The sequence below is a fragment of the Hermetia illucens genome, chromosome 4 (genome assembly GCF_905115235.1).
Source record: "Hermetia illucens chromosome 4, iHerIll2.2.curated.20191125, whole genome shotgun sequence".
NCBI lineage: Eukaryota > Metazoa > Arthropoda > Insecta > Diptera > Stratiomyidae > Hermetia > Hermetia illucens.
This window is the reverse complement of record NC_051852.1, coordinates 112,382,965-112,408,559: the sequence shown is the minus strand read 5'-3', so window position 1 is coordinate 112,408,559 and position 25,595 is coordinate 112,382,965. Positions and strand designations below refer to the sequence as shown.

The 25,595-nt window shown below is 41.9% G+C and overlaps 1 protein-coding gene across 3 annotated transcripts; it reads left to right on the top strand.

The window, feature by feature from the left end:
• Positions 1–8: 8 nt before the first annotated feature.
• LOC119654536 (BLOC-1-related complex subunit 7) lies at positions 9–18,546 on the top strand. Of its 3 annotated transcripts, none has more exons than XM_038059981.1 (3): positions 9–156; positions 262–490; positions 11,994–12,436. In XM_038059981.1, the coding sequence occupies exons 2-3, from the start codon at positions 353–355 to the stop codon at positions 12,114–12,116; spliced, it is 261 nt and encodes an 86-aa protein (XP_037915909.1). In that variant the 5' UTR covers positions 9–156; positions 262–352; the 3' UTR covers positions 12,117–12,436. The 3 variants fall into 3 exon arrangements, with proteins under 3 accessions (XP_037915909.1, XP_037915906.1, XP_037915907.1); XM_038059978.1 differs by lacking the exon at positions 11,994–12,436 and adding an exon at positions 18,236–18,546 and having other exon boundaries at positions 21–156; XM_038059979.1 differs by lacking the exon at positions 11,994–12,436 and adding an exon at positions 18,236–18,546 and having other exon boundaries at positions 96–202.
• The last annotated feature ends 7,049 nt before the right edge of the window (positions 18,547–25,595 follow it).

Genomic DNA, 25,595 nt, shown 5'->3' with positions numbered 1-25,595 from the left:
GTTTTGGTGCCCCAATGACGTGTAAACATTTGAAAATGACAAGCATTTCTCAGGGAATTTTACGCAACCCTCGCAAAGGTTTAAATTATGCTAAAGTACACTTTACCCGGAGTCACTTATTGACATTTGTGTACCCTGTTGTTTGGGCTCTACCAGGTGGGTAAAGGACGGGGTTCGTGATCTACTCCTGTTGTATTTGGGGGTAACAAATCTGCCTAAGTGTATTCAGTTTCTGAGTGAGTTGATTGTTTATTCCAACAGAATATGCAGTGAGCTGGGGAAGTGCGAGCTAAATCAGTGTTGAAATCGATACGAAGGGACCACGACCAGTGATACTCCCCAACTCGAAGAGATGGCGTCGGCTTCGAGTAGCAGCGCTCGTCACCTTTTCAGCGACAGCAAGCGCCGTCTGGCGGACCGTGTAAGCGTGAATGTTAACAACATCGGCTCAGTGGCGCGGCAAATTGTCCGGAGCTCAAAATCAACGGAAGTAAGTAAACCAAATTTAAATGTACTTTTAGTATTGTGTTAGGTCAGTAAGTTTGGAACGAAGAGAATTGTTAAAGTACTTTGGAAATGAAGTTTATTATATTATTCACCAAATGTCGGATAAGGGAGCCAGAACTCAAAATGCACGGGCCATGAAGTGTAAAAGTAAGCACAGACGAAGAACCAAATTGGTAACCAAGTTCTTGGTTGCATTGCGGTTGCACGTGTGTGGGCAAATTCTCTATATTAGCTCAGGTTACGGCCACGATCGCAAGATCATCGAGAGATGCTGATATCTTGTAGGTGGGGCCTCTAAATATGAACCGGTTAGTTATTTGAAAAGCTTCCGAGCGACTTTGTGGTGCTGCGAGTGCTTGAGCAGTTAGCATCTACTGCTGGGATGAGATAAATTTATAGGATGTATGATTACAAGATGTGGCAACGTCAGCACCGAAAACGAATCAACCAACAACATCAAACCGCACTGGTTAAACACAAACACGAAGAAGAGTAAGGATAGGAGAATACAACTTTGAGACCGTTGACAATTTCTCCTATCTAGGGTCGAAAATCACAACCGATAACAGCTACGATGATGAGATCCGCGCACGGTTGTTGTCAGCCAACAGAGCCTATTTCAGCTTACAAAGACTGTTCCGCTCGAAACGTCTCACCATAGGGTCAAAGCTCTTACTGTACAAGACTAAGATCTTGCCAGTCCTCATGTATTCCTCGGAAACTTGGGTTCTTAGCAAGAAAAATTGCGAACTCTTGGCCGCGTTCGAGAGAAGAATCCTTCGAAGAATGTTTGGCCCCCTACCTGAGGATGGACGATTCCGTAGCCTACATAATGACGAAATCTATAAGCGATACCATGACCTTTCGGTTGTGGATAAAATCCGGCTCAATAGGTTACGGTGGGCGGGTCACTTAATCTGTATGGAAGAGGATGATCCAGCCCGGAAAGTCTATAAGGGCAATATCTATGGTAGAAAAAGAAGACGATGCAGACCCTGCCTAAGATGGAGCGATGGCGTAGGCCAAGACGGGATTAGGGATATCAAATTGGTTGACCTCGGCGCAAAACCGGGATGTCTGGAGTTCCTTATCCTTATCTATCTGAATTAGGCACTATTCAAAAGCTTCATTAGTATGTACACGAATATGCTGTCTCGACTAGTTGATGTTGATATATGGAGAAATGATTCACAAATTAAAACGAAATGTTAGTCTGCGATCCCCCATTGATATGGGCTCACTTTGTAGTGATATTGGCGAATTGGTATGTGATGATGACTGTATGACACGTTGTAGAATGCACGAAATTCACATAAAATGTAAAAGTTTCACCTTCCATAACTCGGGAAATGGAAGGTTAGTGTACTGCCCCTGTTACACATCGATAGATTTATATTAAGGGAGTCATCCCGTCTGTCGGATCCGCGGAATCGATTTTTTTTTTTGCATCAATTGTATCTAGGGGGCAAAGTGATTTTTTGATATTCGGGGTCGTTCGGAAATTATAGCGTTAAGCACATGATGGATAAAATCCAGCTCAATAGGTTACGGTGGGCGGGTCACTTAATCCGTATGGATGAGGATGATCCAGCCTGGAAAGTCTATAAGGGCAATATCTATTGTAGAAAAAGAAGACGAGGCAGACCCTGCCTAAGATGGAGCGATGGCGTAGGTCAGGACGCCAGACAGCTTTTAGGGATATCGAATTGGTGGACCTCGGCGCAAAACCGGGATGTCTGGAGTTCCTTATTAAGGCAGGCCTAGACCGGATACCGGTTGTTGCGCCGTTGATGATGATGATTACAAGATCTGCCTAGATCTTGCCACTATGTAAAATTAAAGTGGAAAACTTTAAATTATGAGGTCGCTACAAGTTTATTATGATAATGTGTTCTCTTCTTTTTTGTTCGCTCATATCGCCTTCTGAAAATACATTTATCTTATTTCTTATGATGTTCCTTATACTTGAATATTTAAACAGATGTGCATTCGATATTTCACACAGTTTTGATTTGAACCAGGTACTAATTCACAGCTGAGTCGACTGGGATCCGACGTCAAATCATGATACAAATCCCACTGCCACCAGTGAGACTTGAACCGCGATCTTCCGTACGATAGCTGCTCTAATCACTGAGCTATCCGGACACAGAACTTTATTAAAATCGGTTTACTGTCTGTCTGTCCCCTTGACATACGCATACAGTGAGTTACATTATTCTATGTCGAATTTAAGGGGGGTTAGTTGGCTTTTTCTACGCACATTTTTGCATTATTATATGGCTAAAACCCTGAAATATTCCTTCATATTTTTTTTAAACTACAAAACATACATACATATTGTGGACGTAAATGTTATGCTCACCTTAAACAAACATTACCTATTACCGTATACGGTATTATATACAGTCCCTGGCCATATTATTAGACGCACTGCAGATTTTATGCCAAATCTTAATTATCGGGTGTTTTTCAGCTTTAAAATTTATTATTAGACACATTTATGTAATTTGTATGTATAATATACTTAGTTATCTAATTGTTAACAAAAATAAAACATCTTTTTAGAAAAAATATTTATTTATTAACTGCTAAAAAACTTTGAAATGTATGCCATAAAATATTAATATTGTGTTGAGCCACCTTTTGCCGCTATGATAGCTTCAATTCTGCTTGGCATGCTGTCAATGCAAGATTGTACTGTATCCTGCAATTGAGGATGATGGTTCCACACATGGTTTATTTTTTCTAGAAGCTGAGTTTTGGTTGTGATCACCCCTTTAGCTACTTCCCTCTTCATCAGCTCCCACACATTTTCAATTTGGTTCATATCGGGGCTATTACCCGGTCAATCCAATAGAGGAATATTCTGCTCTCGCAAATAAGTTTTCATAGATCGCGCCGTGTGACAGGGAACCCCATCCTGCATGAAAATGAACGGCTCCCCATTCGGAACCGGCTCGCTGAGCTGGGGAACCAACCGAGTTTGCAAGACTTCTATATACTGACCTTGCCTCATAATGCCTTTTACCACGTACAAACGTCCAGTACCTTTGCCGCTGATAACTGACCAGATCATAACCTTTGTAGGGTGCTTCACAGTTTGAACAACGCAGTTAGGATTAAATTGTTTTCCAGGGCGGCGGCGCACAAACTGAGTTCTATTCTGCAAAATTTCAAATGTGCTTTCGTCGCTAAAGCAGACTATCAAGAAAAGGAAAAATAAATGAATATCCTAAGTATCAGTGCTTATCTTTCTTATCAACTTACCAATCTCCAGAAGTTGACATCTTTATCACGCCACTGTGGGGCCCATTTCCGACGCTTGAGTTTCATCGCAGCCGTTAACTTGGGCCTCTTGGCGGGTCGGCAGACTTTTAAATGTAAATTCTTTAATTTTCTACATACAGTGCGCTCAGATGCAATTACATTAGCATCTTCCAGTTGAGATTTTATCAGTCTTGTGGTAGCACATCTGTTTTCTAGGCAAGTTTTCCTTAGATATCTTTCTAACCTGGTAGTAAAAATGGGGGTCCTACCGCATCTATTTCTTCATTTCGGACTTTGTTTATGATCTGACTCCACTTTTCTCTTTATACGTCGCGCGGTGGCTTCAGACACTTTCAATCTTCGTGATATTTCGTGGTTGGAAAATGTTTTTAGATCAATGAGGGCCTTTACTTCAGCTATTCTACGCGGTGAAAGGTCGCCTTTTTTACCCATGGTTAAAATGTTGAAATTTATTATCTATATTTGTTAAATGCAATGCACACACAATAAACAAATAGTTGCATAGTATAAAACTGCGAAATAAATTAACACACTGCATAAAACCTTTGTGGTTTCACACCGTCTGTACCTATAGCAGTCGAGAATGCAACTGAAACAAATTTATACTTATTTCGGCTCTTGAGCCAAAATGGTAACACTGTAATGCGACACGTAAAAAATATCAAATAACACTGTGTTATAAATTTCTCAAACAAAAATAATTATATGTAAGGTTAAATGTAAATAATATCGCATATAATCCAGTGCAACATATGTAATTATCAATAATTTAAAGTGCGTCTAATAAGTTGGCCAGGGACTGTATGCACGTATATAAATTGATCGCACAACTATTTCCGATTTACGTCGTGTACAAAAGCATGCATATGTACTTATAAAGTACATATATTGAATACCGCTTGTTTAGTGTACAAATATACACCGCACTACCCCGAAGTTTCATTAGCATATATGTAATATATATATAAAGTAATAAATATTGATATATAAATGATTAACAACTTGAAACGAAATGTTTCCCTTAGACCCCCCATTCATATGCGTTCACTTTGTTATGGTATTGACGAATTGATATATTATCATGACGTCATATACTTTTTAGAATGTACGAAATTCACATAAGATATAACTTTGACTTTACATAAGTTTGTTAATAATAGTAGGAATCTTCCCAGCCATGGTTTATGTTGAGCATGAAATTGAGGGGGGAGGGTTTCAGCTAAATTTCTAAAATATGCTAATATACTATTATTAACTTTATTGGGCAGATATTGGAACGGGATAAATACTGCCACCACCAAGTATAGGAGGAACAGTCCGTGCAATTCATCGGCTTAAAAATCATAAGTCGCCAGGAGCTGATGGAATTACAGCCGAATTAGTTAAATATGGAGGGGAGAGGTATCACGTTGCTGAGTACCATCTATAAGATATTCTCCTCTATCTAGCTAGCCCCATACGCCCAGAACATCAGTGGCCCATACCAAAGAGGCTTCACTCGAGGCAAATCAGCAACAGATCAGATTTTCTCTCTGCAGCAAGCGATGGAAAAACTGTTGGAATATAGACATCAGTTGCACCATCTATTCATCGACTTTAAATACGCTTATGATAGCATAGCCAGGATAAAACTGTACACGGCCATGAGAGAATTCGGTATCCCGACGTAATTGATAAGACTGACTAGGCTGACCCCAGATAAAAGCAGCAGGATCACTCTCAAGACCATTCGACATCAACAACGGTCTACGACAAGGGATGCCTTATCATGCGTCCTCTTTAACCTGGCCCTCGAGAAAGTGATCCGTGATGCTGAGGTAAATGCAAGGGGAACGATCCTCTTTAAGTCCACCCAACTACTGGTCTATGCTGACGATATCGACATCATGGGAAGAACGACCCGAAACATGCAAACTGATTTCATCCAGATCGAGCAGGTGGCGCGAGATCTCGGGCTGCCCATCAATGAAGGCAAAACAAAACATATGGTGGTAACGTCAGCACCGAAAACCAACCAACCAACAACATCAAACCGCACTTGTCAAACGGGAGGAATAAAGATTGGAGACTGCAACTTTGAGACCGTTGATAATTTCTCCTATATAGGGTCGAAAATCACAATCGACAATAGCTATGATGATGAAATCCGCGCACGGTTGTTGGCGGACAACAGAGCCTATTTCAGCTTACAAAAACTGTTCCGCTCGAAACGTTTCACCATAGGGCCAAAGCTCTTACTGTACAAGGCAATGATTTTGCCAGTCCTCATGTATTCCTTGGAGACTTGGGTTCTTAGCAAGAAGAATTGCGAACTTTTGGCCGCATTCGAGAGAAGAATCCTTCGAAGAATTTTTGGCCCCCTATATGAGGATGGACGATTACGTAGCCTACATAACGACGAAACCTATGAGCGATATCATGACCGTAAGGCTGTGGATAAAATCCGGCTCAATAGGTTACGGTGGGCGGGTCACTAAATCTGTATGGATGACATTGATCCATCCAATATCTATGGTAGAAAAAGAAGACGAGGCAGATCCTGCCTGAGATGGAGCGATGGCGTAGGTCAGGACATCAGACAGCTTTTAGGGATATTGAATTGGTGGACCTCGGGGCAAAACGAGGATGTCTGGAGTTCCTTATTAAGGTAGACCTAGATTAGATAGGTTCTGAGAACGAGACCTGTTACACTTTTTGGTGGTCATATTGTGAGCCCACACTCCTTTATGTTTCACGCAATATCGAAGCAGCTTCGAAAAGTACTAATTGAGACCTTTCATTTGATACCCAACATGGCCATATTCTGTGAAAAAAATGTAGCACCCTCCATTTGCATGTATGGAGAGCCCCACTTAAACTTAAAACAAAATGGCGCCACTTGGTGTATGTAAAGGGAACGACAGACCACACGCTCTCACCAATTTGCGTGACAATTAGTCCAGTCGTTTACGAATAAATCGGGTGACAGACAGACAGATATCGACTCGATTCTAATAAGGTTTTGTAAATTTTTTTCTCCAAAAATAGTCATGTCGAGTACTAAAAGAAAGATCTCGATTAATACTCTCCGAAGCTGGTGGGGAGTCGAAAATGATCATTTCTTTTACGGACCCACTTTCGGAAACTACCCAACCGAATAACTCTGAAAAACATCAAGAAGTTGCCACTATAACGAAATAGACTCCATATCGATATCTGTTGAAATAAAGTTAATAACACGCTATATAATTACTTAATTTTTAGTAATTGATTGCAATTAATTTCTAAAAAAGGATTTTTACGGGAATACGTTTTTACCTTAATGTTTCCTTAATGAAGGAAGGAAGGAAGGAATTTACCTGGAATAATCCTGATTCTGCTGGTCTAGCTCAATCCTTTTATTAGGTTATTTTATGGCAAATAGTCGACGCATGTGCGCATATGTGGAATTCTCGTGTAGCACATGCCTTTTTTAGGTATGTATGAACGAAAATTGATTAGGGCGATTGGGTAACGCAATATATTTGAAATAAAAAAATAAAATTCTTTGTCGTTTTGCTGCATTGATTTTTATTTATCTTGACTATGCATAATAATCTGCGACGTTTTCCAAACCCTGAAGTAGGCAAGTATTCGCCAAAATATGCATCTCTGCAATAAATAAGTTAAGTAAAGCAAAACGGCTAAACTTTTCAATTTATTGTGTTATGTAATCAGTTTTTCTTTAGAGCTTAATTTTCTAACTGAATTTATTTGTATTAAAATGCTTTCTTACTGCGCATATAGGAGTTTAAGTTATTCAAAAAATGGTTTTGCGATATTCCCGGAGTTTTTCATATGAGAAATAATAGTGAAACTGATTTTTTGCTTCTCATTGAAACCATTAGTTTCACTTTGTTTAAACAGAAATCAATTAAGCGACAATACTTAAATCAAGATCCGGTTACTTTCCTATACCATGAAGATTTTTGAACGCATCCTTGACAACCGTATTCGCGAAATCGTTGAAATAACCGTGAATCAAGCCGGATTTGTTAAGAACTGCGGAACTACTGACGCAATACACGCCGCGCGGTTACTCATGGAGAAACACCGTGAGAAGCATCGCCCTCTATACATTGCCTTTCTGGATGTAGAGAAAGCGTTGGACCGTGTACCATACGAACTCATCTGTTATGCTTTACGACAACACTTTGTGCCAGACGAACTCGTGCGCTGGGTTCAATTGCTCTACCACGATCCGAAAAGTAAAGTTCGAAGTATGGCGGGTGTATCAAAACCGCTTCGTGTCTTTGTTGGTGTTCATCAAGGAAGCGCCCTCTCACCACTCCTCTTTGTTCTTGTTATGGACACCATCACACGGGATATCCAACGTCCAGCGCCCTACACACTGCTTTATGCAGATGATGTTTTCCTAGTATCTGATAGCAGAAATGATCAAGAGCATCTTGTTCAAAAATGGAATGATCGCCTCATGCAACACGGTCTCAGATTGAATTTAATATTGAAAACTGAAAACTGAATTTTTGACGACCGATCCCCATGAAACAGGCACAATCACTGTCAGCGGCAGTGATCTGCTCAGAACTGAGCGATTTAAATACCTCGGGTCAACGCTATCAGCCAATGCAGAACTGCGTTATGAAATTGCTTCACGCATTAACGCAACTTGGATCAAGTGGCGTTCCACAACTGGTGTTCTTTGTGATCGACGTATCAACGAACGTCTCAAATCTAAAATTTACCGCAATGTCGTCCGTCCAGTCGCTCTCTATGGTTCTGATTGTTGGCCGACTATAAAAGACAATGAACGGCGTCTTGCGGTAATGGAGACGAAGATGCTTCGTTGGACTAGTGGCGTCACACGTTTAGATCATATCCGAAATGAGGATATCCGCGATCGTTATGGCGTTGCACCGATCGTGGAAAAGTTGCGAGAGAGGCGTCTTCGATGGTATGGTCACGCAATTCGTGCAAACGAGAATTCACTTGCCAAGATTGGTCTGAGCATCGAAGTCGATGGTAAACGACCAAAAGGCAGACCTAAACAACGGTGGCTTGATACGCTGGATGGGGATTTGAAAGCCTCGAGATTGCACCCAGATCAAGCATTCGATAGAGCCAAATGGCGAAGCCGATCACGACGAACCGACCCCGCTTGTGAACGGGACAAAGGCTGAAGAAAAAGAAGAAGACTTAAGTTAAGAAGTTAATTAAGATGCCAAACGAAATCAAAAAAAAAAATTTAAGACAGGATAATTAGCAATACAATCTATATGTGGCTTTGTGTTTATAAACATTGAATTAAATTGCACGACGAAACAATGTGAACTCTTCGACATCTCGCATCGTCATGAGCCTCAAGACGTAACTATGCGCACTCTTCGAGATCTCGCAACGAAAGGAAAGGATCAGTTGCTGCGTGTGTGGTAAACGAACCGTAGCCTGGTTACCAACTTGGTTGCGCTATTAGAGCAGTTCATTCAAGATTCTAACGGTACCCTACAGCAGGCTGGCCCGTGATTATTAGGTACTGATTTACTTATGTTTTTAGTTATCTTTCTCAGTTTATCTTCATGTACCCTGAATGTAGATATAATACATTCACCATCAGAGATTCCCCGGAGTGTAGTAATGAATTGGACGGAGGTGCTGATTCCAGCAGCTTGAAAATTTGGAGACGGACTTGAATAGAAAAATGTTTTAATACAAGAGTTGTGGGCAACAATAGGAGTAGCAGAGAGTATCCAGAAATACGTTTCAGATAGTTATTCAGAAGGAAGCGTGTTGTTGTACGCCGTGATAATTGATGTAATTGTGCAAATGACGAAAATAACTCCAACCTCGGGAAGTGATTTCTAACTTTGTGAGCTATTAATCTTTTAAGGAGAGAAGGCCCGAAGTGTCGAGGGATGTGAGTACATCATCTACAGTGTAAATGATCAAATTTCACTAAGAAATGTGATGCTGGCACATAGTACCGCTATGGTACATTCTATGTTTGGCAGGTTATCCCCGCCTCTTCCGTAACCAATTAATCGACGTGGGGTGCTTGGAGAAGTCACTCTCAGACCTTACCGTTACTTAGAGTTTAGTCTGATTATTGTGGGCGAACAGAAAACCGGATGGAACTGCCATGAACTCCACAGTTGGGTCAGTACAAAGTCTTTCCGAGGTATATCATTCGGGAGAACAGGTAACAGAAGTGGGAGTGAGAGAATTAGTTGCCTCGACAAACCGTTCAACACGAAAATGTTGTAAGACGAATTGGAACTCTAAGTGAGTGGAGTCACCAGTGAAAAACGAGGGCTGCTATACTATCTCTTGAGTACTTCAAAGCACCTTACATGGGTGGCATCTACCCAGCGAAAGGAGGCAGAAGGGGAAAAGTGGACTATTCAAATCTAAAGAACTTCGGACAGTTCAGCTTGAAATGACTGGAGAGTCTGGTTGAGCGTCATATTCGCGAGAATTCGCTAAGGTTGCACCCACTAAATAAAAACCAGAGTGACATGCAAGACTGGATTCCACTGCATGGCGTAACCTGAAATGCAATTGTCGCCCCTTCTTAATGCCACCTACGTCTTCCGATCACATCGTGTACGAGTGCCGGGCCTGTGTGCCGACCAAGTTCTTTGTTTGAGATAGTGTCAGACCAGCGTACTCCGATGATACGACGTAGACAGGTATTGAAGAAAACTTGGATTTTTTTGAGTAACAGTGAAGTTCACTTTCCATGTGCTACTCCTATATAGCAATACAGAACAAGAACACTAGCACAGAACAGTTTCAAATTGATTTTAGTATTGAGATAACTGCATTTTCAGATTTGAAAACGAAAACAAAAGTGGATATAGCGCTGTTAATGTGTCGGGTATCATTCAGTTCGGGGTCATAGTCGGCAGAAATCACGCTTCCCAGTTATACAAACTGATTGACGTCTTCGATGTTCTACCCATTGATGCAGATAGACTGAGAACCTTGGTTTTGTTTGTGTTTATCTTTCGTTCAACTCTACTTGCCTCTTTTTCCAAACCCAGAGCCATTTGGCCAAGGTCCATAACCCGGTGAGAGGACAAGCAGATGTCATCAACGTAGTCAAGATGTTTGAGGAAAGATGTCATAGTCCATTGAATTCTTTCATGTCTTCCGGACAAGCCAGCATGAAGAACGTTATTGATAACAAGAAGAAATAATATCGTTGACAAGATGCAACCCTGGCGGGCTCTGCCTTGGACCTCGAAATCTTCCGAGATTTTATCTCGGTGCAGCATGTGACATTTTGCGTCATCACATGTCGCTCTGATAATAGTTATTATAATAGTTTCTCTGGAATGCCCCCAGATACACTCCCTGTTCACGCCATCGAAAGCTTTCTCGAAATCCATGAAGAGCAGGTGAAGCGAAGATTTAAACTACGCGCAATGTTCCAAAATAATCCGTAGGTTGCTGATGTGATCAATGCAGGAGGATCTGGAGCGGAGACCAGATTGCTCTCTATCTATCAAGTTTTAGATATGCTATTTGATGCGTTCTAAGATTATTTTAGCCATTATCTTCACGACGGCAGGGCAGACACCCTTCCAATTGTTACACTCAAAACGGGTCCCCTTCTTTGGGATCTTGACGATTGTCCTCTTCTTCTACTTTCTGCGAGAGGTGTCGGATTCCCAAAATTCCCATACAGTGACCCAGTGACTGCAGCTACAGCAATAACTCTCCTGAAGCTGAAGGGCATTTTAGGTAAACGCGTACGCTGGCGCATAGGTTTGTTTGACGTGCTATAACCCACCATCAACCTTATCAATTTACTTTTACATTGAAAGATTACCCAAAGTGCAACAGACCTTTGAGAGAATGGAGTTATCTCTGTTTTTAAAATATTATTTTAAATTGAAGCGCTTGAGAAAATATCTAGTTCCGATTTCATGTTCTCTTTGTACAATGACAATTTTACTTATCGAAAATGTCTACCACATGTTTACGTATTGGTATCTAATGACTTTCTCTGTTTTAACGACGGGGATTTTTACTTACTTTTCTTACTTTGGAATACTTTCTGCGTTTAGAGGTCGATCTTGACCTTTTCACCTTAAATGTGTTCAAATTGATCTTGGGAAATTTGATGCGATTAGCGCATGAAAACTGTCATATTTTCCTATTTGATTTTGTCAATGAAATATCTTCTAATAATTTATCATTTGTTATTTCTTCAGAAAACCATCGAAACCTATGTACCCATCTTTAGTTTAAAGGTGGGGAAAAAGTATCTCATCATTGAATTCAGGTCTGTAAAAAGTGAATATGGGCAATGTTTGATGGTTCAAAATGATTCTTAACCAGAAGAGTAGCGTGTGCTGAATGCCATACAGGAACATTATTTTGATTTCGAAGGAGAAGATAACAATTATTCATCTGATGCATTGTAATCTTGGGAAATAGTTTAGTAAGATATCTTCACAGCAGATCTAAAAAGTTTTTGCATTACATTGTAAAATAATTTCGTAGCATTGTTTGGTATTAACCAGTATAGACTCAAATACTGATAAAGATATATAAATAAGTTTAAACATTTTGTTAATTCTAAAGAACATTAATTGTTATAAAACTGTATATATATATGTGTGAGTAAGTAAAATAAATATTTGAATTTTATCAATGAACTTTACCATTAAGTTGATGTGGACTTAGGACCCTACAATTCTAAAAAAAAAAAATAACTTTACCAGTTAAAGCTAATGCAATTTCCCAGGCCAGCAATATTAACTGCAATATCTGCACCGAACAAGGCAACTACTTTAAACCTGGAGCGAAATCTATCATCTAAAGTCCACAGCAAACCCTGCCGCCGCAAGTCCACCAATCCCTATATCAACCAAACTACAAACCCAAGGGAGAGATACAATCTGAGCCCCCTATCGTTAGGAAGATGTTCGCTGATGTATCCATGGAAGCTAGCCAGATAGATAGATAGATACCTGGTCACAGTGATGTAGAGGGAAATGAAATTGTGGATCTCTTAGCAAAACAGGGTTCAGTTTCACCCATGCCCGTACCGAAATCATCAATTGTAGTGTTAGTGGTAACTCTAATAATGATAGGTGGCAGAGCCTTAATGACCAACCACCAAGATTTTCCGGTAAGAACCAGACAAACATATTGCAAAGTTTATCTTCTCAAAAAGCAGGAGGACTTGCAGAAATATTGTGGGCATTCTGACTAGCTATAATCGACTAGTTGGACAGAATAGGGATTCTACAAGATGATACATACCTATCCTGCAGTGAGGAAGCGGAATCCACGGAACATTTTTTTGTGAGTGCTCCACCTACGAAGGCAACAGATATTAGGTGTTTGGTGCTGATGTGCTCCAGCTAGCATCACATCTACCTGCGATATAAAAACGAATCCAAGATATTCTTTCAGTCGTGGGAATCGAATACTATAAAACACTGAGTGAGTATAAAGTCTGAGTGCTCAGAGGTTTTGCCTCTGTCCCACCTCATAAGTACACACATTCTCGGCAGAAATGCCGCTTCTTAGATATACAAATTGGCCAATGCTTTCGATGTTTTGTCATTAACGCAGATAGATAGAGTGGGATGACCTTGGTTTTGTTGGTGTTTATCTTCAGTCATGGTCCATTGAAGGACTCCACGTACTTCGGACAAGGCAGCAAGAGGGGTACGATACGAAGAAGAAATAAGGGAGTTCTGAGGCCGTCATTCACGTGATGGCGGACCGCACTAATTGGAAGGAAACTTCGCACCTATACCTGCTATTAAATTTTGCGTTGTTTCTACATAAAATCCGTGCTTTTCGAGTTATTCGCGGAAAACCGTTGAGAAACATGCATTTTTTCGAAGAAAAAAAAAACGACATTTTGAACATGAAAAGCTCGAAAACCGATAAATTTTCATAAAACATTTTTCGCTTAAAATTGACCATTTCTGTGGTTATTTCGAAAAGAAATACACTCTTGACCTGGGAACCGGTTTTTGACAGAAATCCAACTGCACGATTCCGGTCCAGATTAAGAAGCACCACATTGTACAGTACTTTGCACCAATGGAGACTTCCGATATAGTGGAGAAGGATGCTTTCTATGAAAGCTTCCTAAAGGTGACATTGTGATTGTGCTGGGTGATCTGAATGCCAAGGTGGGCTCCGACAACATTTTGCTCGGACATGTGATGGGAAAACATGCTTTGGATGACAGTAACAATAAGGGTGAGAGGTTTCTGGATTTCTGTCGTTTCCACCGTCCGGCCATTAGTGGAGCATTGCTTGAGCGGAGAGCTTGCCGTAAGGTCATTTGGGTGTCATTCATTTTAACACCGTTCGAGTGATCAGATTATCCGCTTTGCGATGAGCACTAGATTTAGGAGTTGTCTTCTGGATGTGTTTAACAAGAGAGGCGCTGATATCGGCTCCAAAGGGATCACTATCTAATGGTCAGTTGCGTCCGCCACTTCTCACAGAGGCGGCCCCCAAATTCAACAATCGATAGATTGCTCGGATAATCCAGCTTTCGCTCGACAGGACGATAGCTATCTTGCTGATTGGACGGCAGATACACTGAGTTATCCGCCTCATAATGTCGGCGAATATTGTGTCGCCATCAGAAATATTCTTTTCTCGAGTGCTACGCAGGCCGTTGGCCGCGTCCCGAAGAGGCGGAACTGTAGAAGCGGATGGATGAATCGAAATAATTGAATGCTCGGCTGCGAATGATGGCGGTCGTGACGCCTTCGAATTCCAATACCATAAAAAATCCCGAGAAGTTGAACGTAAAGTGCGCTGGGTTAAAAAAAGAATTTACTATTGCGCTAGTCAGGGAAGACGAAGATGCCGCAAAAAGCAACGCGTTTAGAAGTGGAATCGCATCATCGAAGAACTTAATCTGATGATCCTGTGAAGAACGTTAATGGTCGACTCCTTATTCACGATGAGAAGAAGCTTAAGGGGCGGAAAGAGAACACTCCACCACAGTTGTAGATGAAATGGCTAGTTATTGTATCCTCCAGATAGGGACTACTCTTGCAAGCAGAAGAGACACCATCTCGGCCAACAATGCAATCAAACGGACGAAAGTAGCTGGACCTGACGGTCTCTCTGCATCCGAAGCTACTGCGGATCTGTTACTTCCACTCATACGGAAATGCTGGGAATCCAGGATCTTTTCCGGAGAGTGAAAGAAGGCTATGATCCGTAAGATTTCAAAGAAGAATACATATTCTGACTGCGACAAATACAGGGGTATCTGGGCGCCCCCTGTGGTCGCACGATAATTGTTAAAATAATCCGCATCAAAGAACATTTCGAAAGCTTGATCGATAGAGAGCAAATTGGATTCGGCTCCGGGTCTTCCTGCATCCACCCCACTAACTTTATACGGACATTTTTAAAGTTTTTTTGAAACAAAACCTTGTTGAAATCAGTTTACTGTCTGTCTCTAATACCTTTTATCTCCGAAACGGTTACTCTTATTGATATGAATGAAAGGTTCCGATAAGTACTTTTCAAAACCGATATTACTTTCGGCATTGGTTGCAAAGGGGAGGTGTGCGGGGTCCGAAAAGGGTCAGTTACTTCAAGGACTCCATCTCAGAAACTACCTGACCGAAATATCTGAAAAAAATGTGGGGTCCATGCCCATGGTATCTAGGCCCCGACATGCTCTCCACACCGATACGTGTGTAAATAAAGCTAACAATCAATGGCGTAACAACCGGTATCCTGTTTATGCCTGCCACCTACCTTAATAAGGAACTCCAGACACCCCGGTTTTGCGCCGAGGTCTACCAGGTTGATATTCCTAAAAGCTGTCTGGCGTCCTACTTACGCCCTCGCTTAATTTCAGGCAGGGTTGTCTTTTCTACCATAGATATTGCCCTTATAGACTTTGCAGGCTGGATCATTCTCATTCACATGGATTAGGTGACTCGTCCACCGCAACCTATTCAGCTGGATTTTATCCACAATTAGACGGTCGTGGGATTGCTCATAGATTTCGTCATTATGTGGGCCACGGAATCGTTCATTTTCATGTAGGGGTCCAAAAATAGTTGTTATTGGTTGTGATTTTCGATGTTGTTCGTTCTTTGGGTTTTGGCGCTGACGTTGCTACCATGTACTTCGTCTTGCCCTCATTAATATGCATCCCAAGATCTCACACCGCATGCTGTATCTGGATGGAGGTAAACTGTACATCTCGGGTTGTTCTTTCCATAATGTCGATATCGTCAGCGTAGGCCAATATTTGGGTGGACTTGAAGAGGATGGTGCTCCTTGCATTGATATCTGCATCGCGAACCACTTTCTCCAGGGCCAGGTTTAGGAGGACGCATGGTAAGGTATCCCCACGGTCTATGTTGATGTTGAAAAGTCGTCACTTTCGTCAGGATACCGAATTCTCTCATGGCTTTGTACAGTTTTACCCTGGCTATGCTGCCATAAGTGGTTTAATGTCGATGAGAAGATGGTGCAACTGATGTCCGTTTGCCGCAGAGAGAAAATCTGATCTGTCGCTGAGTTGCCTGGAGTGAAGCCGCTTTGGTGTGGGCCGACAACGTTCTGTGCGTACGGGGCTATCTGGCTTAGCAAGATAGCGGAGAATCTCTTATAGATGGTACTCAGCAAAGTGATGCCTTTATAATTTCTGCACTGTGTGATATCCCCAGATAATGCCTCGTTGCCAGTCGTCAGGCATTGATTCGCTATCCAGCACCTTAAGCATCAGTTGATGATCCGCTTGGTGTGGTTAGTCGCCTCCATAATTATTGTAAGTGCATTTTCCATAAATTGGCTGAGAACCCCTTTAGCTTTCTCCTAGAATCAACAACGGTAATATCGGCTATGCTATAGAGCATTACTAACAGAGTTATAATAGATCAAAGTTGTCACTTTTGTGCAAATTTCTTGCATTTCCAGACTTTGAATGGCTGTATCATACTAAAGTGAATGGTTTGACAAACTAAACCTATTAAGCTCATTCTAGAAGTACTATTATAAGTAATAATATAACATACAATTTGCGGAAAATTTCACCTGTATTTATCGCAATGTAACACTTTTATGACGTCATCATCATATAAAGTGAAATCATTTGAATGGCGGAGTTGGATCAAGGAATATTTCGAATTTTTAGCTTTCTACGAATGGAAAAACGAGCATAGGAAATTGCCCGAACCATTCTAGCCAGTATTCCAACTTGTTGGGCAGTGCGGGGAGTTCAGAGCTTCGTTTCATCTGCTCTTCATTGAGAAAGGGGGTGTGTCTGTCGTGCTCGACGCAGGAAAGGCATTCCGGAGAGACTAAAAGCCATTGTCAGAGCGACATACGATTGTGCAAAATTTCATGTGTTGCACTGAATTTGATGTCTAAAGCGGAGTCCGCCAGGGTTGCATCTTGTCACCGAAATTATTTCTTCTTATGATTGGTGACGTTCTTCATACTATCTTGTGCGGAGGACGTGGGGGAGTTCAATTGACAGATGCATCTTTCTTCAAAGACTTTGACTGAGGATCTGGATTTCGAAAGAGAGGCAAATAGAGCTGGACTAAAGGTGACCACCAACAAAACCCGTTCTCTTCCTATCTGGATGACGGCGGCGCCGAACTCACTTTCGCCGCATTGTCCAAAATCTAGAAATACAGTTATCTCAACACTAAGATCCGGTTGAGACTGTTCTGCGCTAGTGTTTCTTCTTTGCTGCTATATCGGAATAGCACATCGAAAGTGATCACCAATGTAACTCGAAACCTTCAAGCCTTTGTGAACAGATTGGATATTGTCTGCTATTTGTAGTCTAGCCTAAAATTGATAGACCAGTGGCTTCCTCCGAACTACAATTTTTATTTATCGGTGTAGATGTATATTTCGGGAGCAACTTACCACCTTTATCAGTACAAAGCTACTAAAAACAAACGAAACGAACGGAATATATATCTACACCGATAAATAAAAATTGCAATTCGGAGGAAGCTACTGGTCTATCAACTTTGTGAAAAATCTGTCTACGTAATTTCATTGGAGTACGCTGGTCTGATACTATGAAAGAATGGAGGCCTTGGTCGGCTCATACACTTATCACCCGTGGGTGATGTGAAGAGGGAAACGCAGTGGATAGGTCACATATAAAGGAGGGGCGACAATTGCATTGCTGACCACACCATGCAGTGGTACCCACTCTCCCTAGGTGGTCGACGAATGAGTCGCCCAAGGGCACTTTGCGCAGAACAGTACAGAAGGAGTGCAGGAGTCTCGGGAAGTCATGTGCGAAACTGAAACGCATTTTAGTGAACCGCGAGCGATGGCGCGTGTGGCTGACGCGCTACACTCCTCCAACTATGTTATACACATTAAATTGGTTGTGTTTTCTCCCTGGATATTAAAACCGTACATTGTGGACATTAAATGATTTGATTCTTCAAATTTTGTTCTTTTATTTTTGCAGATACTCATGCAAGCAGCAAAAAATTTTGCCCAATTGGAGACATCGATAGACAACAGCGCACAGAATCTGCGTAAAATAGAACTCGTTCGAACGCACATGGGATATCAGGCAGAAGCCATTCGAGACAACACCGAGAAGCTGGATTACGTTCGGGAGCAGGTCTGTGCGATGGAGCGTTAAAGCGTATCCTCGTTGGCAGGAACAAACACTTTTTCCGATTACATCAACTTGTATGCTCTAAAAGTCATTTCGAGTGGGACAATTTGTCATATTCTCACATAATAAACACTATTTATATTAAATTATCAAAAGTGTCTTTCTGTCGATGCACTGTGGGTCGAGAGCGCTCGATATAGGACGGCTACAGGCGAATGTTCACTCACATGAATAATCACTCATTCCTGTCTTGATGTAGAGGAAACTATTTATCAAAAACATCATTTGTCATTTTTCTCATTTTGCGACAGCGTGCAAGGAAACCTTTCAGAGAGAGGTGAAATCACGGCTTCCTTGCTCATGCGTTGGCCCCGCCATTGCAATGAAACCCAAAATAATGCTAAATATCGCCATCATCAATCGTTATGATTAACAACGTGAGGAACGCAAATATTCCACAAACATTCAATGCTGGCATTCGAAACTAACGCGGTGGAACTTGAATTCGTTTGAATACCGCTCTATGTGCTCTGAGGGTGGATGCGATCCTCATCATTGAATAACTCCAGAGTCGAAATCGAAAAAACTTCCAATTTGGTCCAAATTGAAGGAATTTTCCGGCTTTTCATGAGATTTTCATTGGGTCCGGATGCGATGCCAGTGTAACATGCTAATGGGCTACGCAGGAAAGAGTTGTATCCAGGATATGGCTGGGCTGAAATTCACTTTGCTGTACTAATTGATCTGTGGGATGAGAGCAGACCGTACCAAATAAGCCTAAGACACTGCCTGAATTGGGTGGCTGTAACTCGGTCAGATAGTTCAACGTGCCTTCACTCCCCCCGTTTATGGTAAAATGTACCCCAATCACCGTTTGGTGTAGACGAATACATTCCTATTCTCAGTGTACCAAAAATTCGTGGCATGGAAAAAACTTGCGGAAATGGGTTTTAAAATCTTTCTATGCAGGTACTTACCTCCTGCGAAGTTAAATTCACGTCCACAAACGCTACAGATAAAAATTTTAACATGATTTAACGAGCTCAACTTTTGCTATCTTAAACAAATTCCTGACTTTTTGTGTTGTCTTGTGTGGTGGATGCCCGCTTCCGTAGGAACACTTGTAGTTGTTCCAGCGGTGGAGTGAAAGCCCATTTCGACTGCGGCAAGGAAATTAACACCGAAGAATTTATAGACCTCGGGGAGCCATCACCTAAAACGCAACATCACCACCATAAACAGATACAAAATACCATACATTTCGCGAAGACAACAAACAGTCGGGCGGATGGGGTAGAAGTTGGAATTCTGGTGCACAAGTCGGGGTTGAAAAGTGGTTCCGCGGTAAGTATTAAAACAGTCTAAAAATACGTAAACGAGACCAGAAAGTTAAGTATTTAAATGCAAATGGTGGCTGAGTTGATTTTACACTGGCATTCAAAATTATGTACCTAAGGGGTTGGCTCGGAATTACCAAAGGATTTAATATGTGCTACATGTTCTGCTTATTAAGTAGTTAAAGTAAGGGGTGGTGGTATTTATTAGGCACTTTGGATGCAATAGAAATATTTTGGGGATTTTATCGTCATGTCTAGTGACAATTGCTGTCTTCAGCGGATTCCACAGATTTGCTTGGAAGGAGATACTAAGTATAACATGGGACGACATTTGTATATATATAAGAAGAAGTTAGAGAAGATTTACTTCATTTCGAAGTTTTTGCTCTTCTTATCATGGGAGTTAAAATAATAAGAAATAAGAATTGAAGTTTGCCAGATATACATATATACATAGACTCCAAAATCCACGGGAAAATTCTCCAATTCTGTTCAGTTTTAAAAAACGTCGTAGTTGGAAAATTTTGAGTCGCGATGTTGCGTAGGTCCGGTTGACTTCCCTCAGACATCCGCAGTACGCTACTAGCCCAAAAGTGTTCAAACATCAATATGAAATCTAAAGATACTTTCCAAGTGGTAAGAAATCACAGACTTCGAATCAAGCCGCAGCCGAGACGCGGATTTTGAAAACCTCACCAGATTTATGCATCCCCACGGATAAGTCTGCGGAAGAAGGCATGCTATCTATTTGAATGGAAGGCTTGCACTTAGTGACTGCGGTGCAATTAGCTAGAAAGAAGAGTATGGCAACTCTCATGATAAGAGAAACTGAAAGCTTGGCTACGTCCACTGCACTACTGCCCAAATCGACCAGAAAGCGGAAGAGGAAAGTTAGGCTTTAGCGACTAAGGAGGGGAGATTACAAGCGGAATTCTGTTAGAGCGTTATTCCCTTACCAGGGAAAAGTCCAGAAAAGGAAGATAGTGATGTGGACGCAACTAATACTTGTATGAAACAAGTCGGAATACCGGAAGCTGATTCTTTTTTCTATTCGTATATGGCTAAAATACGTATATCTTGTACATATTACAGACGTAGATATTATGCTCACCCTAAATAAACAAACATTGCCTATTACCGAATACGATACTTATATGTGCAAGTATCTATATTAATTGACCATTATATGTACATATTTCCAATTTACTCCCTGCACAAAAGCATACATATGTACATATACAGTACGTATACTGGATACCAGATCGAGCAGGCGGCACGAGATCTTGGGCTGCACATCAATGAAGGCAAGACAAAATATATGGTGGCATCGTCAGCACCGAAAACGAACCAACCAACAACATCAAACCGCATTGGTCAAACGGGAAGAATAAAGATAGGAGAATACAATTTAGAGACCGTTGATAATTTCTCATATCTAGGGTCGAAAATTACTACCGATAACAGCTACGATGATGAAATCCGCGCACGGTTGTTGTCAGCCAACAGAGCCTATTTCAGCTTACAAAAACTGTTCCGCTCGAAACGTCTCACCATATGGTCAAAGTTCTTACTGTACAAGACTATGATCTTGCCAGTCCTCATGTATTCCTTGGAGACTTGGGTTCTTGGCCGCATTCGAGAGAAGAATCCTCCGAAGAATTTTTGGCCCCCTATATGAGGTCCGGTTGTGGATAAAATCCGGCTCAATAGATTACGGTGGGCGGGTCACTTAATCCGTGTGGATGAGGATGATCCAGTCCGGAAAGTCTATAAGGGCAATATCAATTGTAGAAAAAGAAGACGAGGCAGACCCTGCCTAAGATGGAGCGATGGCGTAGGCCCGGACGCCCGACAACTTTTAGGGATATCGAATTGGTTGACCTCGGTGCAAAACCGGGATGTCTGGAGGTCCTTATTAAAGCAGGCCTAGACCGGTTGTTGCGCCGTTGATGATGATGATACTGGATACCGCTGGTTTAATGTACAAATAAATCTATCTGAATTAGGCACTATTCAAAAATTTCATTAGCATATATGTATGTAAGTACACGAATATGCTGTCTCGAGTAGTTGATATTGATACATGGATAAATGATTAACAAACTAAAACGAAATGTTACCTTGCGATCCCCCATTGATATGGGCTCACTTTGTTGTGATATTGGCGAATTGATATGTGATGATGACGTGTATGACACGTTGTAGAATGCACGAAATTCACATAAAATGTACAAGTTTCACCTTCTATAACTCGGTAAATGGAAGGTTAGTGTACTGCCCCTGTTACACACCGATAGATTTACATTATGGGGGTCATCCCGTGTGTCGGATTCGCGGAATCGACTTTTTTTGGCATCAATTGTATCTAGATAAGTGTAGAATATATGGCCAAAGTGATTTTTTGATATTCGGGGTCGTTCGGAAATTATAGTATTAAACATGTGATTAGTCACATGACAGATTTATGTCGATCGCCGTAATAAAGCGCGTATTTATCGGTCCGAATGACGTTCGAATGACTTCACTAAAAGGACAAGAGTTGAAGCTAAGGCTGTACATGCGTTTTTTAAAGAAACCTAAGCTTTATGGACTAGGTACAGCAGATTAATGGTCAGTTAAGATTTTATGGCTAAAATTCGCAATTTTCACGACTTATTCAGAACATATTTCTATGATCCGCAAACTAGGATAATTGCGATCCATTCAGTAGCTTTTTTTTTATTCATTAAAGAAGCCCTAAAAAACACTAAAATTCGCAAAAAGCAGTTTAACACGGCACCAAAAATTTAGCTTTTATTATTTCTTAATAATCCTAGTTTGTGGACTGTAGTTAAGTCTGTATGTTTAAATGCCGTTTACTTTTTTTCTTTAAGATGGTCGCAGCGCCCTCTAGCGTGGCAGCAGAAAAATTGCTCTATATTTCAATAACCAACTATGGGATCGGGCTGGAATTACTATACACGCTCAAGATATTAATAAATCTATATTGAAAAATTCATATTTGTATCTTTATCTAGTTCTTCACAAAAAAAAATCTAAAAACAGCCAAAAAACGGCGTTCACACGGGATGACCACCTTAATAATAAAATCAAAGAATGACTCACCTCTTTCGTTGATTTCCGCGCTCTTCCTCGCGAGAGTACATGCTCTAGATCTGTCTTGATCAGCGTCTTCTATGGTGTGGAATAAATTATAATACTTGCTTTGGAGCCCTCTGTTGGTTCGGTGGCTTCCGATCTAAGGCTTCTGTACTAGTGCGTTGTCGATATCTTCTTCTAGGAGGAAGACAAGCAGATTAGCTGAGGGGGCACTTCGAGTGTTGCAGATTTATCTGCGTTAAACGAAGCATGATCTGCTTGCGTAGGGGTTCCGTTTACCTCCGTCGGGTCGTCGATCCTTATCTCCTCCAACAGCTCGTTGCGGCATCGATCGAATCCAGGTCATCTTCTAGTTTTACCTTTCCTGACTCTAACCGCATTTTATAATATACCTTTCCTAGCGCCTCCAAGTATTCTTGGCTGTTTGTCTGGGGTTCCTCCTCCGTTAACTACCCAGTCGTGTATTGGAATCCTGGGGTTTTGAAATTGCAGGAATTGGACGTCGGCAAAACCAAAACCAAGTGGCCGAGGAGAACCTCCATAGTGGTGGCACCGGGAGACGCTGTACTTACTTTGGTTTGCCGGCCTTGATGCAGTAGGCGAATACTCCAAAGGCCTAATCAGGGCGATCAAACCAGAGTTTGCACGGGGACTCATCTGAAGTGGCAATTTGGTACGAAACCTTACCAGGGGTATACTGGAACCATGGGAACCGGGATAGCCCCTGGACTCTCATACTTCGGGTGAACTCCCGTTGTATGTGAGTACAGCTCGGTTGTTTGCGGTTGGCCCCCTAGTTGGAGTTTCATGGGGGTTGTGGTTCTGCTCAAGCGAGAAGAGACCTTCGGGCTTCGGCGTGGTGTTGCCTTTCAACACGGGTGCCGTACTCCTTAGTTCGGTAGAGATTTAGGTATGTCTTGCATCCGCCAGTATGAATGCTAAGCCATGCATTTGGTATAGACCGTTGTTGCTTGTCTCAGCGGGGCTCTGATTGTGGTCACAATCAATCCGTGTCTTAAGAAGAATGTGGGACTAAGTCGTCCAGACAGGTGCTCACGTTAAACCCTCAAGGACTTAACTGTCCTTATCCATGCAGATCTTTGGCAACCAGATGCGAGCGACCGGTTTCCTGGGAATCTCGTCATAGGGGATGACTTGGAGCTTTACGCCCTCCCGTATTGACGTATGAACCGGGAAAGCCCGGGGAGAATTGGTCCTCGCAAGTTATAACCTGGAACCCATTGACAATCAGAAGAAAAATCAAAGCAGGGTATGGATCCCATGTGTTCGCCTTTGGTGTCCAGGCGATACCCAAAAATTATCTCCGATAGCCTGGCCTCAACGCTGGTCCACACCTCCGGCACTAATTTGTCGCTAGCTTCGTCTTGAAATCGATTGTGTTTGAGAGGTGCGGGTTTCGCCTTTTGCTCCTCTGCCAGACGTTTGCTGTAATATTCCTCAACAATCGCCTGGCATTTAGCGAGATCTATTTCATTCCACCCGTCGACGGTATCGGTCTCCTTTTTCTTAGCAATCTTGCTGAGAATATACATGGCCTTTTGGTACTAGCTCTTGAGCAGGACTCCAGTGACTTCGCTTCTTAGCCAGTTTCCGGTGACCGACGTTCTAGTCAGTCTTTGCTTGTGTGGAATCCTCCGACGCTGACGGTTTCCGGTTAGGAATACAATGTCTGGTACTCGCCACCTACACCCAGCTTTACGGTAATGGATTCCAGGCTAGAAACCACTAGTCCCTGCGGTTGGCTTCAGCACAGCGGTGCTACGGCTGGTAACGATTGTACTGCTCTCGACAGTTACTGTCTCCTGACTGGATGCCAGCAACTCGTATTCCGAGGATGCGCCTGGCGTCATCACTTCGTCTTCTCTCGTCGGTTTTTTATTTTGTTTTTTTTTTTTTTTTAATTGAGTCCATGGTTTGATCCTACGGGTAATCCGGGAAGAATATTCACCCTGGCTAGCTCGGCCACTAGGATAACGGTCTTATTTGAAACTGAAGGTGCTCAAGGTATTCAGAGTTTGCATACAAAAGACCGAGCTCCGCATTGGCCACGCAACCCTCGGTGTATGCTGTTCCACCTTGGCTTGGGGTCCTGTTAAAACCTTCTCCGGTGCAGGGAGGAAGATCCCTGGGCTGTTGTTTCGGCTCATCTCCCCGCCAGATTGATGCACTTAGTAATGAAATTATGTGAAGTGGCGCGCCACAGCTTGGTGATAGATGCAGCAATGAACAGTACAAATCTATCACAGGGTCGTTTGCTCTACTGTTTTCTAGATTTCCGAATGCTAGACACACCAAAAGCAGTGAACGTCGATTTGTAGTTATGATGGTGAAGATGTTGCGATGGATTGGCAATATTGATTACTATTGGACAATCGCGATCGTTATGGGTAAATTGCGATAGAAGTATCCGTGATGGTGATGACATTTTGTCTGAACATCCATGCCGACAGAATAATAAAAAGCGGCCCGAAAAAGCAACAGTTTGATCTTAGATTATCCGTTTTTGTGTTGCTACGCATGGTTCTAGGTGTGGTCCAGTTTTGGACTTGCTAGTTTGGCGTGGCTTCTACGGGAATTAGTTAATATTGTAGGAATTAACGTGTGTCTTAGCACCTAATAGTGTCGTAGCATGTTGACAAAGTTTTTCTCTTTAATCTCTTTGATTTTTTGAGTGATTAAGATGAACTGGGCGCAAACTTTGTTAAATTTTCTCTGTTTGGGGGCCACGGGATATATACGGGCCTCGG